This window comes from Anguilla rostrata, chromosome 5 (genome assembly GCF_018555375.3).
Source record: "Anguilla rostrata isolate EN2019 chromosome 5, ASM1855537v3, whole genome shotgun sequence".
Taxonomy (NCBI): Eukaryota; Metazoa; Chordata; class Actinopteri; order Anguilliformes; family Anguillidae; genus Anguilla; species Anguilla rostrata.
This window is the reverse complement of record NC_057937.1, coordinates 60070435-60088349: the sequence shown is the minus strand read 5'-3', so window position 1 is coordinate 60088349 and position 17915 is coordinate 60070435. Positions and strand designations below refer to the sequence as shown.

The window sequence follows — 17915 nt, the reverse complement described above, 5'->3', positions numbered from 1 at the left end:
CCTTCACTGTGTGGTCTGTGTTTCATTAATTTCTCATCACTCCGGGCATCGTTATTCAAAGAGAACATCTGCTGTTCCGGATAAGGTATTTGCTTGTAAGCACACGCACACACACACAGACCGAGCAAAAAAAACATTGTAAACTAAGACACAATTCCCATTTTGTCTGTGCCCCCCCCCCCCCCCCCCCCCCCCCCAAAAAAAAGATCTTTACCGAACTGATCGTTCTCAGTTGATCTATGCAAAACACGGCTGCCTCTTGAACAGCGCTGCCGCGCGGAGGCGTGATGGAGATATTTGAAGTTGCAGCCTGGATTATATCATAAATCATTGATGAATTGCGGAGCGGGGAGTATTTCTGGATGCCAGGGTCAGTCGCTAAGAGAACACGGCGGCACCAAGACCAGACCAGTCACTCGGGGGAGACAGACATGTCAGGATTGGCTCAAATGTTGCAGCAGGACCGTTATAAATGCAACATACTGTAGACACTATATGCTGGAGAGAGAGAGAGAAAAACGTTTTTTCGGTGGTTCTCTGTTCGATCACGGAGACTGGTCAATCCATGGTTACAGTGCCAGGAAGACATGTACAAACAGGGAGTCACGGAACTCTGTCGATAACTCCGCTTCAAAATTAAAATGAAATAAATGCTAATTCATTTGCACGGTGGCCCGTCAAACATGAAGTAGGCTGAATCCGATTGACTAGCCTACATAACAGCAAAATGCGTCTTTTGGAAATATCCTGGCATCCATCAGATTATACAGTTTATCAGTGCAATTCAAATTTGCCAAACATCTCTTAATTTGGTTCTCATTATTTCAGTCGTCCATTTGCTCAACATGTTTGCTTTTTTCCAGTGTGTTTCAAAATACATCGCAGGCCCGTCTGTTATTGCACCGTAGTTACACGACACATAGGTTACAAGGTGATTAGTTACGAAGCGTCACGTAATTGCATTTTGGCTACGACCGCCCACGGATATTGAGTCATCGTTCCAAGCAAAATGACGACGATGGCTTTCCATTTGCTAGGAAGCGTACGATTTCTATCGTGACACAGAAGGAAAATTATGGGATTCGAATAATGAAAGTATATATGAAAGTCTGTAATTTTCATGCTAATACCGTTCAAATGTATGTGGTACTGTAAACGGGAATGATGCATTTAAATAATCATGGATGTGGTCTACTATATATATATATATATATATATATATATATATTTACACACAGACACACACATTTATATGCAGGATGGCTATATGTAGCCTAATGTGCATCACTGACCGGGTTCGTGCACGCCAGGGTTGTCGGACATCTCCAGCACGAGCAGTTCCCTCCCTTCGAAGCTTTCGCCGATGGTGTAGATTCGGCTTATGGTGGGACACTGCAGCCACACCGACACCAGCGATTTCCTCAGCTCCTCGTAACGGTGGTACTCGAACGAGATGCCCCCTTCCTCGGCGGAGCTCTTCTCCTCCGCCGCGACGAGGGCTGCCAGCGTCCCGCACACCACCAGGGAAAGGAATAATTTCATTTTAGTTGCTTCTGTTTCGCCGAGTCTATTTTTTTTTCTGGATAAATTCTTATCTGATATCCACAGCCCTCTCCCTCACTCTCTCTCTCTCTGCTTCTGCACCGCTTAATGCGGATGTGCGCTCCGTACCTGTCCACACGCAACTACAGCAGTATTACGTATTGGATACACAGCGCACAAGCGCTCGCTGTGGGTGAAAGGGCGGGGACAGCCCTTGGGGGGCGTGGCTTTACTGTCGCGCGCAAGAAATGATACATGAGCGTATCTGTACCAGAAGAAGAATATGACAAATAAAGATGTGCACTGAAGTTGCACATTTAAAATGTGATGAAACAACAAATTATGAATGAGTTTGGTGAGTGCTGATTATAATGTATGAGGATATTTTATGGAACATTTCTAAAACGGAATTTCTCAAATAATCAGAATTTTTCCTGTCCCAGAGACAAGATGAAAGCAATGAATTTGATTCATTTTACAGGTTGTTCCAAAAGCAGTGTGTGAGATATTAAATCCCAGTTTCTATGTGATATTTAATGCATACAATCAGGGTTACATGCCACTTTGTGTGGAGGCAGCACATTCTCCCCCTGCCTGCATGGGTTTCCTCCAGATGTTCTGGTTACCTCCCGCACTGCAAAGGCATGCAGGTCAGCCTAAACGGGGAGCCTAATTGGCCTGTAGGTTTGAGTGTGTGAGTGAATTGTGTGTATGTGCCCTGCGATGGACAGGCAATCTGTCAAGGGTGTATTCCTGCCCATCACCCAATGTATGCTGGGATAGGCTCCAGGCTACCCCCCTCTTTTCTGCCATCGGTAAATATCTCTAAAAAAATTATGGTAAAATGCATCAGATTATTGTTTTAAGCATACATGCGAATGAACAAAATGTAAATTCTTCACATATTTAAGGAAGTATTTCATCACACAGTGAGTATGTCAATGTGTGGAATATCAAGTGACGGAAAAAATGTTGATATTCTATTTATGTTTACTTTCATATTTACTATTACTTTCTTAATCTTCCCCGACCCCCTACGGTGTCACCAGAACCCTCATCACCAGTGCCACCACCACCTGGTCACTTTGGCGTTTTCTACCTTCGTTTCGTTATATACCTGTCCCATACTGCGTAACGGGCCAGCATAACCCCCCTGTTTGCACTGCATTTTAACTGTTTAAATCTGTTCACCACAAGGTCGTGTAGCGTGAGTAAACTGTCAGACGACATTATACAGTAGTCTGTGGATGTAGGCTTTTCAAAGCCTCTGTGAAACTATCCTCCCATTGGTCGTCTCCCACCCTGCAGTAAATCCAGTCCTGCAAAGCATGACCACTGGTCCACAGGGACACAGCCGCCCCCCCCCCTCGCCGAGTTTTAGGAATATGTCTGAACAGCAGCTGAAACAGCAGCTAATGCAAGTCGGGGAACGGTTAAAAAAAAAAAGGAGGCGCCTTTCATCCATTTGCAGCACTTCTGTGAAACGCGCCACCAGGGTAGTGTGCGGAGTTGTGATTACAGTCGCTGGGAGAGAGAACAAAACACAACCGTAAAAAAATGCCTGTTCAGAAAGACTAGCTATTTCTTTTCTTTATTTATTAATTTGTTTTTTAACTTATAGAGGCCTAGTGACATAGTACATTTACAGGCGGCCATTCGTCTTCACTGTAAGGAAGCACGAAGTTCCGGAACACTGGCAACATTAATAAAATACACAGTAGTCTCTACCTACGACAGCATAAAGCCTGTAGATGCTTGTGCAGTAATGCAGAGACTAAATTATGTATTTTACTTTACATTTGTTCACAAGCTACAAAACCGTATTTAATGGTTCACCCTGTGGGGGGGGGGGAAAGCACACTCTGATACGCTTAGTTCATCTTTCAGCTAGAATTTTATTTGTATGAAATGCAAAGACAAAGAATGATTTGTCCCGATTCTAGAATGTGTCTGTGTCTGTGTGTGAGAGTTCTATTAGTGTAGCACACTGAGGTCACTTCAAAGGTATCACCCAAACAAGTATGAAATCTACATTTGTATGAAAGCGGCTTCCTACTTATTTTCAGATGTGGCAGATGTTCACCATACAGCATTTGCTACTGTTCTTATTGACCCTTTAAGGTATACAAGATATTTGATTGGAATGTTCTTAACTGAACATTCCAATTCTGATGCAACAATCACTACTGGCAATCGAAAGCAGTGGAGTTCTAGAACGCTGACATAGAATTTTGCAGAACCATTCCAAAAAAACCTGCACTTCAAAGGGTCGAACAGAAAATGGGGGCAAAGTGTTATATACTGTAGTTTTCAAATGAAACATCCCATATATCATCTCTTCCGCTTCCACTGACATTTCAGAAGCCCAGATGCACCCTGTGCCCATACAAAACAATTTCAGTCTTTGTCCAGTAAGGGCCAATAATATACTGTGTTGTTCATATACATTATTACATTACATTACATTACATTATAGGCATTTAGCAGACGCTCTTATCCAGAGCGACTTACACAACTTTTACATATTGAAAAAATAAACTTGCTTGATGTCCTTTACAGCTTTGCAGATTTTCATTTGTACAACTTTCTAATATCAACAAAAATGCTATTTCAGTTTAACATACTTTAACATGCTATGTCCATGCAATTTTATCCAATGGTATTCTGAACATTTATACAAATTCGTCATAAAGAAGAGGGAAATCCGGCAAAAAAAAAGGCTCCATATTTTTAAACAGATTTGTGTTCCAGCAATCTTTAGCTGGTAGATTATTTTCAAGATATTTCAGGTATAAAAAAACTAATACAAAGCTAATGTCTGAGCAAAATAAAAGGAAATAGTACAGTGTTTAAGTCTGACATATGATATGTAAAGTGCTCTGCAAAATGCAATTTATTACCCTTTATAAAAGTGTTCAGACATATATACAGTGAGTGAGTTTCATGTAAAGCACATTTTGGTCTTTAATTTGTCCTGTACGCACAACTGATAATCATGACTTTCCACTTGCTGATTTCCGTCGCGATGCCTGAACCGTGTGAGCTCACTGCAGAAAGGGAGAGCGATGTTTTTCTTCAAAGAAAGGCACTCTGGGTAATTTATTTCGGAGAAGAATTATAATTGCATGCCGACGGAAATCTCACCAGGGAATCTAATAAATTGTTATAATTATTACATGTTGCAGCTACTTCCATGGTAATATCAGAACACTGCGCCACAGATCCTGCCAATAGTAAATCTGCAATAAGTAGCCATTAGAGTCCAGCAGCAAAAGGGATTTGTTTTGCACACACTGACATCAGTGCTTTGCGACACGGCTCAAACCTAAAACTAAAACGCTAATGATGATAATCGGTCAAATTAACGATGATGCACCGCGAAAAGATGAATTAAGAATGCTAAAGTCTGGAAAATTTCCCCGTACTAAATCCCAACATGACTTTGGCCTCCATTCAATCTAAACCACCGCGTGCTGTCTTTTTTCCAGCAAGCCGCTTTTTTCTTACGCAGCGCGCTTCTAGGTTTCAGCAACCGCCAAAACCGCGCGTGGGCGTCACGTTGCATAAGTATCGGAGAAACAAACGTTTGCGTACATTATAAGTCAAAGCGCCGTGTCGGGATTTAACGAGGGCCTTCTCTTTCTTTTTATTCGTGCCGCGTTCACTGTTCACGGGACCGAACTGAACAGAACCAGAGATGAGAGAGAAAGAGAGGGGCGTGGGAAAAAAACAAACCGCAAAAAACAACGAAGCTTCCCCATTACTTCACTGCTCCTTCTTCAGATCCTGCTTGTGCTGGTGGTGCTTGTATTGCGAATCCGTGCCCAAGAGCTTGTCCCACCAGGTAAACGTGGAGGCGTAGTTTCCCACGAAGTTCATATGGTGGAAGTCGTGGAAGCGAGCCCCAGCGTAGAAGGGAATTATGTGCAGCGGGTTCAGAGGGATGTCGTAACCGCTGAGGAGAGAAAAGGAAAGGATCCCCTGAGGAGGAGCCTGGCAAATTGCACTCACTCTATGGTTTGCTCATTACAGCTGACTGCTTCGCACTGCCCCCTGGTGGTTCACATACATCACTACACCCAGACAGGGTCTGGATTTTGACTAGGCCCATTACCAGGACCAGCGCCAAGCCAAACCATTTTAAATACTCTAAGGCCTTTCAACAGAAGTGTAAAACGAGAAGCTAGTAATGAAATTTGGCTATTTGTAAACTAGAAAGAATTTTTTTAGGTGGGGTAAATATTCTGCGAGTTCAGTGCATGCAATGGTTTTAAACAAAGATAAATATCTGTATCTATATCCCACATTCCAGAGTGGGACCAAATGTTATCTGTTGAAGAGGTGAAATAACACTGGACATTTTAACTGCTCCCCCATGCGTCCCCCCCGGGACCCCCCCCCCAGGCGTACCTGTGGACGTCGATGGTTTCCAGCAGACGGATGGTGACCCAGGCCCACAGCAGAGTCACGTGGTTGCAGAAGATCATGATCCCGATGAAGAACCCCGCCCCGAGGATGATGGTCTCCGCCGGGTGGGCGTACTCCGCCTGCATTCCGAAGGGAGACTGCGGGGGGGTGTGGGGGGGACAGCCGAAACAAAATTTAAACAAAGGGGCAGCACGTGACACGTGACTTTCATCCCACTCTTCCTTCACTGGATCCAGCACTTACTGTGCCTTGTATTATTGTCTTGATTTTGCAGCTTGTAATACCTCCAAGTTTGACTTAGCATAGGTTAGGTCAGAGTAATTTTCACTGTGTGAACTGGACTCAATGTGTTCATAATGTGTTCATGGCTATGAATAACTGTACAAAATGAGTATTGTACCGTATTGGACCTGTGTTTTGTAGTTGTTCCAATGACCTTCGGTATGCACTTATTGTATGTCGCTTTGGATAAAAGCGTCTGCCATAAAAATGTAATGCAATGTAATGCACCCTCAAGTGAATTATCTTCAGACTATACAGCCATTAATTTCCCAAAGCACTCGGCAGTAAGACGCATCTTCTTTTAAATTTTCGACTGTGATTTACTCGGTTAAAATGTCATACTGTAAATTACTGCAGAAAAGGGAGTGCAGAGGCTGAAGTTCAGGTCTGTCTGGTTAATGATGTCACAGCGTACATTACTCTAAAAGTTTTTTTGTTGCCCTTCACCATGACTAATGCTTCTCTTTTACAAAAAAAGAGAAGATATTCCTGCTATTGTACCTCTTATAAGCGTTCAAGATCAGTTTGGTTCCTTGAATACTGAAATTTGGCAGGACCTTTTGGCTGGACCTGGACATGAGGTCTTTGCAATCTCAAACAAGTTGCAAAGACCACATGTCCACTTCCTATTGGCCACATTTGAGCTGCATGAAGATGGGTAAACCATGGTTGGGGAGACGAGGGGGGGGGGGGGGGAGCGGTACTCACGGTGAACTCGTGGTGGACCTTGTGGATGTACTTGTAGACCCTCCTGTGGTGCAGGAGTCGGTGGAGGAAGTAGTGCCAGGTGTCCTCCACCACTGCGCAGCCGAAGCACTGTGCCAGCAGGTAGGGCCTGAGGTGCAGGTGAGAGCATTACCCACAGTTGCACCGGGAGGGGCCGTATCTGTTTCTGTGTTTCACGCTCAATTATTTAATCAGCCCAACCATTTAGTAATTGATATTCTAGCTGCAGCTGAAGACTGTTCCTGTGTCCCAACATGAAACATGTTATTGTGGCCTAATCTATGATTAAACCAATGTAAGTGTGTTGAGCTAAATTGCCCATTTGGCCAGTGTAACGGGTGACACATAAAATGGAATGGTACATGGACTGCAGTTATATAGCGCTTTTATCCAAAACGCTTTACAATGATATCTCTCATTCACACACACACACACGGTGAAAGGCTGCTATGCAAGGTACCAATCAACTCATTGGGAGCAATAAGGGATTAGGTGTCTTGCTCAGGGACACTTTGACACTCCCAGGGTGGGGGATCGAACCGGCAACCCTCCGACTGCCAGACAACCACTCTTACCTCCTGAGCTATGTCGCCCCTATAAACCTGCGTACACACCGGATGTACCGGAATGGAATTTGGAAGACCCGGCACAACCAATCACTCTCCACTTCTCAGACCGCTGCTCTGTGTTACATGCCCATTGTACTTTATGATGCCAGCAAGACTTCACTATCAGCCAAAAACTGCACTGCACTGAATGTGCAGCAATGCAGTGATGCAGCTAAAATATCTGATCTCATAAACTACATATTTGCACATTTGAATACTCGGCTGAGTAGTGCTATTAAATCGTTTGCAGAGGTTTTTATTACTTGAAATGCCACAGTAAAAAAAATATCCAGCAGAACAACAATTTACATTTAGATATTTTTGTTCTGCAAGCACAGTTTTCTTCTCTAATAAATGTATTTTCACAAAAACACTTTTTTCTTTGTTTGCTGAGCTGGCGGTATTTACTTGCTCTGTTAACTTTATTAGCTCACGCTTGGCCAGGTAGATGACAAGCTGAGTCTACGCTGCCTGGCTCTCAGTACTACACTGGCTCTCAGAACTACACTTCCCATTGTACTACTACAATTTCCTGATCTATGCACCTGTGTTTGCTTATATCCAAGTTGCCCTGGATAAGTCCTGCTTAAATACCATTGATGTGGTGTCATGAGTTGATAATATTTAAGCTGTGTAGGTGTTAGACAGCTGCATTCTGCTGAGCCAGGAAGTAAAAAAACGAAGAAAGGCCACCATGATATGAGCTGCAGCCAGGGAGATGGTGCCTGTGTAGTATAATGGGTAAGGTGCGGGTCTTGTAACATAAAGGTCACAGGTTCGATTCCCGGGAGGGACACTGCTGTTGTATCCTTGAGCAAGGTACTTAACCTGCATTGCTTCAGTATATATCCAGCTGCATAACTGAATACAATGTAAATGATATGTATAAGTTGTGTAAGTCGCTCTGCGTAAGAGCGTCTGCTAAATGCCTGTAATGCAATGGTGCCCGGTAAGTACCATCTGGGCATGGAGTCCCAGTCGTAGGGGATGGAGAAGAACTCGGTGAAGTGGTACGTCCCGCAGATCAAGGGCAGCTGAATGCAGAAGTGATTAAAGAGCAGCACCTTGAAGCACTTCCACTGCTTCTCCCACGTCTCTGGTTTGTCCTGTAAAAAAAAACAAATAAAAATTGTAATAATAATAATGGAAAAAAACACCTTCAAGAGAAGTGAAAGGAGAAAACTGTGTCAGGAGTGGCACAGACTATTGCAGTACCGTGTAGTTTTTATTATTTTAGTTGAAAAAAAAGATTACAGCAATAACCATTGAAACTCTAGCCTATAAAAATAAGAGACTGATAGGTTCCCTGTTTTAGTAACTATGTAGTACTATATATATATTAGACTGTATGTAGTGTATTGTGTTTCCTTTCCCTACCATGCTGTGTCTGTAGTTTGTATGCCTGTATGTCTAGCACCTCTGTAGTGTGTCTCCGTATAACACCTCTAGTGTCTGCAGCAAGGAGGTCACATTCCTATGCTAAATGGCTGCGAGGGTCCACAGGAAGGGACAAGACCATTTGTCTCCGGTCCGCCCCTTAACTCAACCTTTTGATGTGTATGAAGGAAAACTGTATATCTAGACACCACACAGTGTGATGGGCAGAGATTCTCTCAGCGCAGCGCCCGAGTGTGCTGGGTCTGTCTCTCCCTTGCGCATTGAATTAAACCACAAATCCTCTGAGGAAACTTTGTCAGCGTGTTCTTCATCGTCCTGCATTTGACTCCACGAATAAGGGCAAAATATCCTAACAAGACCAAACAGCGAAGATATTATTTCAATGACGAGTCGAATGTGGATGGCATCAGTTGAGCAAAATACAAAAATGGAGTCCAGATAATGTTAACTGGTCCTGTTAGCTAATGTTAAGTGGTCTGAATGGTAAACTATTTAAGGTACATGCTTACTCTTCAATAAAAAGGCCAATTACAGTGTTAAAAATGATAGAACCAGGGATTTTGATGAAACACAGTGTTTGCCAGAAGAATCCCCACCTGCTGTATTTTGTACTTCTGCATGAAGGGTAAGAACTGGAAGATAAATCCGGGGAGGCAGAAGACGAAGTAGATGAACTCGTGGACGAAGAGGGAGCCCCACGTGGCGATCTGGAACTTGGTGTAGTTGTCCATCATGTAGTCCCAGGCGTCCCTCATGGGCTCCTGCAGCGGATTGGCCGGTAGCAGCGAGTCGACGTACTCCACGGCCAGATAGGCAGTGCCCAGGATATCAGCTGTGTGGTTCACCTCCATCGCGGCTCCGGTTATACCGACAGATCGCCCGGCTCCGTTGACTGCGAGAGTTAACAATTGCTTTAAGTACCGCATTACATTATTACATTACATTACAGGCATTTAGCAGACGCTCTTATCCAGAGCGACGTACAACAAGTGCATGAGTTCAAGGTGCAGAGGTGCAAAAGAAACGCACTAGAGTGAGGTAAAGATCGTAGTGCCAGAAGTGACCACACAGATCAGGACTCCAACCCTGTAGGGTAACCTGTTCAGCAAACAAACAAACAATCCTGCCAAGTAGGCCTACAAACTAGCACTGAAATCACATTTGCCTGATCAGAATCAGACAAAAACAATCCTGCCAAATAAAAACTAACGTGATCGCATTACTGCTTAATAACAACACGCAGCAACAGTACAACAAATAAACTATTGCTCTAAAAATGAGAATAATCATCATAATTAATTGGAAATTACATCAGAACGGGATCATTTCTTTTGTTCTTTATTTCACTTTCTTTAACGTCTTTAACTTACTTAGTTTTTCATTATTACTATTAACATAAGATAATAATAAAATAATAGTAATAGGCCTAATCATATGAAGGAAGGAAGAAGGAAACTTTTACAAGAAAGTGCCTTTTACAGTTAGTGGCTGAAGTGGCAAAATGCACAGCTAGATAAATTAATTTAAAAACATTTCACATGACTATAATGCTTGGTTTTGATGGTAGTGCGTCTTTTGAGTATTAACAAATAAAAGCAGAAATCATAAACGCAATTTTCGCTCTTATGTAATATGTTCATACATTATAAATGCCATTTGAAACATGAACAACTAGACATAGTGCGATTTCACACCATGCAGCACATCTAGATCGAATACTGCGTGCACACATTCTAGAGCCAATATTTTAAATATCTAATTATATCAACAGTACCTCACGCATCTGTAGCTAGTCCACTTTAAAAGAAGGTATCACTGAAATTCTAGCCAGCTGGCGGATAATACTGTACATTGTTGAATTGGCGACTCACCACTTTGATGCGTATTAAAAAGTCGCATTTAGTTCAGATAATAAAATACGACATTTTCAATTTGCACCTTCTAAACACTTTTCGAATCGCCTTATATAAAAAAGCAAATGTTACGATGCAACCCCAGCCAGATGTAACTGTTCCTGGTCATCAATAATAGAATCACCCGGTTTCATAACTTTGCTTCGCAATGCTAGTCAGACGACTCGTTTGCCTCTCGCTCGATCGCCAGAAATCTTAACATGTAACGATTATGTCAAATAAATACCAGCTATAAATATACATTATGTTGTTCAGAAATCTTTCCTGATTCTGACATCCCAAATGCAAGCAACAACTCACCTTAGCAAAGAGAAGTCTCTACCTGTTCCGCACACCGTCGTTCTATGCAGGACATGTACAGGAACGATCCCAACGGCGATTGGCCAAAGAAAAAGGAGACTGACGTCAACGCGCACAGCTCACGCAGCGATTGGCGAACCGTATGGAGTGATTATAGTAAGACGGTGAGTTTCTGGAGCAACGTCCAATGGATGCGCTGAACGCCAGGCCTGATTCTCACAACCAACAAAGCGTGCTATTGAACAGGCTTGCGTAACACCGGAGTATTTTATATGCATTTGGGGGCGTGTTCGATTCCCTCTCCGATGTGCACCACCGCATGAATGATGATCCTAAAATATAAAGATTACCCGTATAGACCGGTATATTTCCACTGCACTGATTAATTTCCTCCCAATTGCACTGTGACTGAGAGAAGACCGCAATGAGTAAATATAGCATACAAGAGCATTGCTTGTTTGAAAGTTTGAAAGTTGCCACCACAGAGAAGAAAAAAAAAACTCCAGCTGCTCATTTGCTGAAACAGAGACACTACAGATCTAAATTCAAGAAACATTTGTTATTATTGGTAATACTACTGCTACTACTACCACTGCTAATATTATTATTATTATTATTATTATTATTATTATTATTATTATTAAGACAATGAAATAGCCTAAATGTAAATAATAAGTTATTAAAAAGTAACTAAAAAACAAATAGATTCCCTTGGTCTGCTATAGTTTTATTAATCAATAATAATTTAGATTAATTACTTTCTCTTCCCTCTCTATGTGCAAGTCTTCAGAAGGAACACAGAAATAAGGCTTGGACATTTCCTAAAATACAGTACAGTCAGTCATTTCCCATCAATCACTCTTATGCAGTGAAATTACAGTTTCTCCTGAACTTAATGTAAGCAATTGAGTACTGAGGACATCTGACGTGAATATTCCACAATAAAGGATAAAGGCCATTTGAATATGTTGTGAATGACAAATACTAAATATTAGATACTGTCAGCTAAATATGATAAGATACATTCATATTCATATATATATATACATATATATGTGTGTGTGTGTTTCAAAATAAAATATTTATGTCAACATTTATGCAAATTACTGCATTACTGTAAACTTCGTGTAAGAACGTTTCCAATAACATTTTGCCATTCACCGTTTCTTTCTTATCTGTATTTGTTCATGGCTGTCTCCTGATGCTAATCACATGAACAGGACTGCGCATAAAATTTACAGACAGCCGGCGTTCGTCATCTCATATGCCTGGGATACGCACAAAGGTCTGCACATGTGTCATGAATCCCACGTTGGTTTTTCGTGGGGAACATTTTTAAGAACAAGAGTAAGAATGATTTAGGGTTTTAGTTTTGTGAACGAGGCTCCGTTCGGTCCCGTGGCAGTGTCACTGGGTTTTCTGCTGCGCTGCCCTCTCCTGGAAGTCTCTGTACTGCACATTTGTCCCGAAGAGCTTGTCCCACCAGGTGAAGCAGGAGGAGTAGTTCCCCTCGAAGTTCATGTGGTGGAAGTCGTGGAACTGGGTCCCGGCGTAGAAGGGAATGATGTGCATCGGGTTCACTGGCGGGTCATATCCGCTAGGGGGCGCAGAGATCAGCATGAACATCACAAACAGCGACACTGCCCGCCAGACGGGTGGCACAGCCTCAAGCCGTACATCGAGCTCCCCGATGGGGTTGCAGGTTTGACGCCACACCATGATACACCCTTCTCTATCTGTTACCCTCACTGCTTTCCCCCTGCCTGAATAAAGGAAATAAATAAATAAAATATTTCAAACTGTAATCGCACAAATAGCCAGCAATAGGATGCTATGCTTTCTTGAACACACAAAATGAGTGGAGTTACCATCATTGACTCCTTGACTTGAACCAATCAGGGTCCTGTTATTGGAGAACAAGGCATTTTGATTGTTTTATATGGGTACAGGACTTATACTGCAGCACATAGGAGCTTTGCTGATAATGGATTTCACACCCATCTTCCTGTCCATTGGGTATCCCCTAGAGATTCACTGACTTTTACTGGACCAAGATTCTCACAGTGAAAGAAAAAAAAAACCACACTATGACACTAAGACAAAAAACTAACGCTAAAAATAGTTACGTGAAAAGGTGAAATAACTTCCTGCTGAGTACTGTCAGAATTCCGGAACAAAGAGTACTTTTTCCACAAATATGTTGTGGTAACTTTGAATTCTCCTTCTAGCTTGACAGCAGCTGTGTATTTTGCATTTATTTTGAAATAACGGCCTCCTGCAGTCTGTTACCTGTCCCTGTCTTCTTGTGATGTCTCAGCTCACCAAACTCCAAGACAAATGTAAGCACAATGGCTTCAACAACACATCCAAAAAAAAGTTTGAAGCAAATTTAATGGCGGGGAAATAATGGGGGCTACATTTAGGAAACTCATGAAATTGAAAGACTGCAGACAAGAGCACATCTTTGAGCTCAAAGGCCTGTGATATTGACTTGCTGTTGAGTCTCCACATGTGTTTTCACAGCAAAGTTCTCAGTGCTAATGTCAATGTCTAACATGGCCACATCTGCTGTATTACAGTAAAATGCACTCTTAGCAGAACTGTTTCTATGCTCTGAATTTAGCTGTGTTGGGTTGCGCATCAATGGCATATAACGAAACACTAAACAGGTTTCCCTGAATTCAACAGTCTGTCTACCCCCTGCCCTGAAATCAGATCGTTATCCATTACCCAAAACAAAATGAAGTAGCTGCTACTTATGCAGAGGTACCAACAGTGCAACCCCACAAAGCAAACAGTTCCGTATTATAAACTCATGATTGCACATAATTACCTTTAATGAAGCAAAACAATTTGATTGCTTGCAACAGGGATTCAGTCATTCTGGTACTTTAATTTGCTGTCACAGTACACATTGTATTTAATGAGTTTTATGTTTACTTCTTTTTTTGGTTCCTAAGTGTTCTGTAAAAATCAACAGACGCAGGAAATTATTAGAAAATAAAATCGCAAATAAATTCCACCATTTAAGCAAACTTCTTTGGGACCAATTGTGTATATATGGTTGCTATATCATCATTGTGTTTGGAATCATAATTTACAAACAAATTTAAAATATGTGCTGGATTTCTGGATCTCCCACAGTAAACCTGTAGTACCCCAATAGTCAAATAGCACTTCTATTCTTTAAACAAAAGCTCTTCCTGCATTGTGTTGAGGCCTTGCTGGTGTAGCAACGATCAATTAAAAGGAACATCGACCAAAAAGGATGGAGATAAAAAAGAAAACTAGGCTGAGGGCGGTACCTGTGGATGTCAACGGTTTCCAGCAGACGGAACAGAAGCCAGATCCACAGCAGAGCCAGGTGACTGCGGAACACCATGGGGCCAATCAGGAAGCCAGCACCCAGAATAACGGTCTCCAGAGGGTGTGCGTACTCCGCCTGCATGCCAAAAGGAGCCTAGCAGAAAAAGAAAAAAAAAAAAAAAACATTTTCGTTTTATTTCCGTTTAACTAAATCCCAAATGAGACCTTCACTTGGTTCATTTATTCTTCTGCAGTTATGGCTTTATGAACTTCATTATGGGCGGGGCTACAGAGTGCTGTCCAATCACTGACCCGCGTGAACTGGTAAAAAATACTGGTCGCCATAGCGAAACACCACGATTGGGTCAAATCAGCATGACCCATTTCACAGAGCCCTATGCTCTCACCATTCCAAACATGTGGCAACTGAAGAAAAAAAATCGCTAATTGGCGTGAAGAATTTCCAAACACCTGCTGCGTAATAAATGCAAAGGCAACGCAGTGCAAATCAGCAGCTGGTTTAAAGAGAGGCTCGCTCAGTGAACTGCGGAGGTGGTGTGGTATTACTCACAGTGAACTCGTGGTGGACCTTGTGGATGTGCCTGTAGATTCTCTTGTGATGGAGGAGTCGGTGCGTGAAGTAAAACCAGGTGTCATCCATGACTGCGCAGCTGTAGCACTGCACCACCAGGTAGGGCCTTGGGAGAGAGACACAGGCAACTATCCAGCTGTGTAATCGCACTGTACAAACAATCTGTGTAATTCACCCTGGATAAGTGCGTATGCCAAATTGTGAAATTAAATGACTTCACTGCTGTAGCACAACATTGCAATCACTTGCCCTGGAGGGGGCGCTGTTTCTGCAGATTTAACTCCGGTCCTGGAGGACTGCAACATCTGCATGTGTTTGTGTCTCCCTTTTAATCAGTAGCCAATTTAGGCTTTAGAAAAAAAGGTGTGTGTGGATTCATTATCCAATAATTAATGACACACGTACCAAAACACATTAAAAACCTGCGTGTGCTGCAGCCCTCCAGGATTTTGAGTTTGAGATCTTGGCCATAAATTATGGCAGGGGAGTATAAACTGAAAGGAGGCAGTGGCAGTACCATCGGGGCATGGACTCCCAGTCGTACGGAATGCCAAAGAGCTCGGTGAAGTGGTAGGCACCGCAGATCAAGGGAATCTGCACGAAGAAGTGAGAGAGCAGCAGCATCTTCAGGCACTTCCACTGCTTTTCCCACGTCTCCGGTTTATCCTGTACAAACACAACATAATCACGAGAAGTGGCAAATTAATGAAGAACACACTGGCCCTGTATACGTGCCAAGCATAACTGTGTGGCAGACAGTATCGTGTATTAGTAAAAAACAAAACAATAAACAAAGACAGAATCGCAGCTAAAATATAACATACCAAGGAGATCTACATAACAACAGGTCAAATGACAAGAATGAAAATTGATACCAGTGACACAAGCTGAAGTAGTAATTCAGAATTCTCAATCACACCCCAAAAAAATCTCATTTGAAGGTGTTAGCAAAAATAGGTGGCATATGGTATAGAGAGAAAAAAGATATGCCTGTTTAAAAATGCATAGAGACATGCCAACAGACACACACACACACACACACACACACACACCCTCACACTCATGAGCATTAATTCCGGCGAAACACCTACCTGCTGTATTTTGTACTTCCTCATGAACGGCAGGAACTGGGAGAAGAAGAAGGGTAGGCAGACGGCGAAGTAGACAAGCTCGTGGAGGAGGACCGAGCCGCACGTGGCCACCTGGAACCTGGAGTAGTTCTCCAGCATGTGGTTCCAGGCGCTCCGGATGGAGGCCTGCATGGGGATCGGCGGTATCAGAGAGTCCACGTACTCCACCGCCAGGTAGGCGGGGCCCAGGATGTCACCTGCGTGGCTCACCTGCATCACGGCTCTGAATAATCCCACGGGCCTTCTGGGCACTGTACCTGCCACAGCAACAATCACACTGCTTTTAGTGCTACTTTTTTTATATAAGAATACATATGTTTATAGACTTTTTTCTAAATATTTATTTTGTATTTTTATTTAAATCTTATCTTTTATCTTCTCATTGTATTTTTTTTCTTTTTCTTATTTTTCCCTCTTTTAATACACTGTAATCTGTTTTCATGTCCTCTGTAAAGGATGTTCTCCCTGGATAGGACATGCACTAAAAATAAACTTGCCTTGTCTTGCTTTTAGTGTAATTTCATACATTGCAAAGGACTAGCTGCTGTTATGCGTGGGAACACTATGGCCGCGACTAAGCAACTAATTTGTAGCCTGGCAACATTTAGTGTAGTGGAGAACCTGATTCTATCAAATCTGTTCATGAAAACTTGTTAAAATAATCTTTTAAAAAAAAAAGAAGAGCAAGACATCTGTTCACATGGCCAGTTAATTTTGTACGGCATTACAAGAACAGAAAAATGACTGTCCAATTATACTAATTTCAACACACAAGTGCCAAACTAACGTGAATGTGTTCTTTTTGCTAACAAGCCCTGGGCCGTACGCTTATAATCTACACAGTTTACATTCACACAGTATACATCCTTTACAGTTCCAGCATCTGAAGATTTTCTTACCTTAGTGTTACAAAGCTAACATTCATATTATATCCTTCATAATACCGGCATCTGAGTATGTTCTTACCTTAGTGGTTAGAGTACTATCTGAACACCAGTTTTCTGCGTGGGACTAGAACACAGAAATGGCAAAAACAAGGGACTGGCTGGAGAAATAAGAGACTGACGTCAAAAAGGTCAAAGGTCACAGCTAATGCACAAACAGGCGAGCAGTGTGGTGAGATTATGAGATTTGAGTGACCAGCAGAACCTACCAGAACAATTACAAAAGAGGCGGTACTGGTGTATAAGAAAGGCAGGAATGTTGTCGTAATATTCTCATAACGTCATTGTTAAAGTGCTTAATGGATGCCCTGACCGGGAAGGCTTACATATGGGATTTTTTTGTTCATTTTCATCCATTTAAATAGATGGATATCTGTTTCTGACCTGTCCAGGGTTCATTCCTGCCTCTCGCCCAGTGCACGCTGGGATAGGCTCCAGCACCCCCTGTGACCCTGCCCAGGAATAAGTGGGTATCGATAATGGATTGATGGGAAGATGAATGGATATCTGTTTCTGTACAGAAAGCAGTATTGTGTGCCTTACAATTGTGTTCAAACCTCGCCAGGGTGTACTGCACACGCTGATAACACCCTGGAAATGTGATGTGCGTTTGTGCTCTGTAGAGCATGTGTAATGTTTTTAAACGGTTCTTGTGTGCCACTGTTCACATTTAGCTTATAAACGTACTGTAACTTCTGCTTAAGAGTTCTGCGATTGTGATTTCCCAAAGCATTCATAAAGCCTCA

At 42.4% G+C, this 17915-nt stretch overlaps 3 protein-coding genes across 3 annotated transcripts in view; all 3 read right to left on the bottom strand.

Annotated features, from left to right (window-relative positions):
- The window catches only part of cpe (carboxypeptidase E), a 32034-nt gene extending 30327 nt beyond the window's left edge, over window positions 1–1707 (bottom strand). The window contains exon 1 of the mRNA XM_064337496.1: window positions 1293–1707. Coding sequence (XP_064193566.1) covers window positions 1293–1542 — 250 coding nt within the window. The 5' untranslated portion in view covers window positions 1543–1707. The remainder of the gene's footprint in view (window positions 1–1292) is intronic.
- A 1710-nt stretch (window positions 1708–3417) lies between these two features.
- On the bottom strand, window positions 3418–11329 carry LOC135255823 (methylsterol monooxygenase 1). The gene is made up of 7 exons (XM_064337497.1): window positions 11198–11329; window positions 9581–9876; window positions 8544–8692; window positions 6961–7087; window positions 5953–6107; window positions 4054–5497; window positions 3418–3971 (listed from the first exon to the last, which is right to left on the bottom strand). Exons 2-6 carry the CDS (start codon window positions 9833–9835, stop codon window positions 5308–5310), a joined length of 876 nt encoding a protein of 291 aa, XP_064193567.1. The 5' UTR covers window positions 9836–9876; window positions 11198–11329; the 3' UTR covers window positions 3418–3971; window positions 4054–5307.
- Window positions 11330–11908: 579 nt separating this feature from the next.
- LOC135255824 (methylsterol monooxygenase 1-like) lies at window positions 11909–17843 on the bottom strand. Its single transcript, XM_064337498.1, has 6 exons — window positions 17192–17843; window positions 16187–16482; window positions 15613–15761; window positions 15075–15201; window positions 14503–14657; window positions 11909–12794 (listed from the first exon to the last, which is right to left on the bottom strand). Exons 2-6 carry the CDS (start codon window positions 16439–16441, stop codon window positions 12605–12607), a joined length of 876 nt encoding a protein of 291 aa, XP_064193568.1. The 5' UTR covers window positions 16442–16482; window positions 17192–17843; the 3' UTR covers window positions 11909–12604.
- Between the last annotated feature and the right edge of the window lie 72 nt (window positions 17844–17915).

Excerpts from the sequence above, each read along its gene's own strand:
- LOC135255823 (XM_064337497.1), bottom strand. The coding sequence starts at position 9,835 with ATGGAGGTGAACCACACAGCTGATATCCTGGGCACTGCCTATCTGGCC. Across the intron at positions 8,693-9,580 it reads AGAAGTACAAAATACAGCAG|GACAAACCAGAGACGTGGGA; the intron begins GTGGGGATTCTT and ends TTTTTTTTACAG. Across the intron at positions 5,498-5,952 it reads GAAACCATCGACGTCCACAG|CGGTTACGACATCCCTCTGA; the intron begins GTACGCCTGGGG and ends TTCTCTCCTCAG.
- LOC135255824 (XM_064337498.1), bottom strand. The coding sequence starts at position 16,441 with ATGCAGGTGAGCCACGCAGGTGACATCCTGGGCCCCGCCTACCTGGCG. Across the intron at positions 14,658-15,074 it reads AGGTCCACCACGAGTTCACT|GCTCCTTTTGGCATGCAGGC; the intron begins GTGAGTAATACC and ends TTTTTCTGCTAG. Across the intron at positions 12,795-14,502 it reads GAAACCGTTGACATCCACAG|CGGATATGACCCGCCAGTGA; the intron begins GTACCGCCCTCA and ends TGCGCCCCCTAG.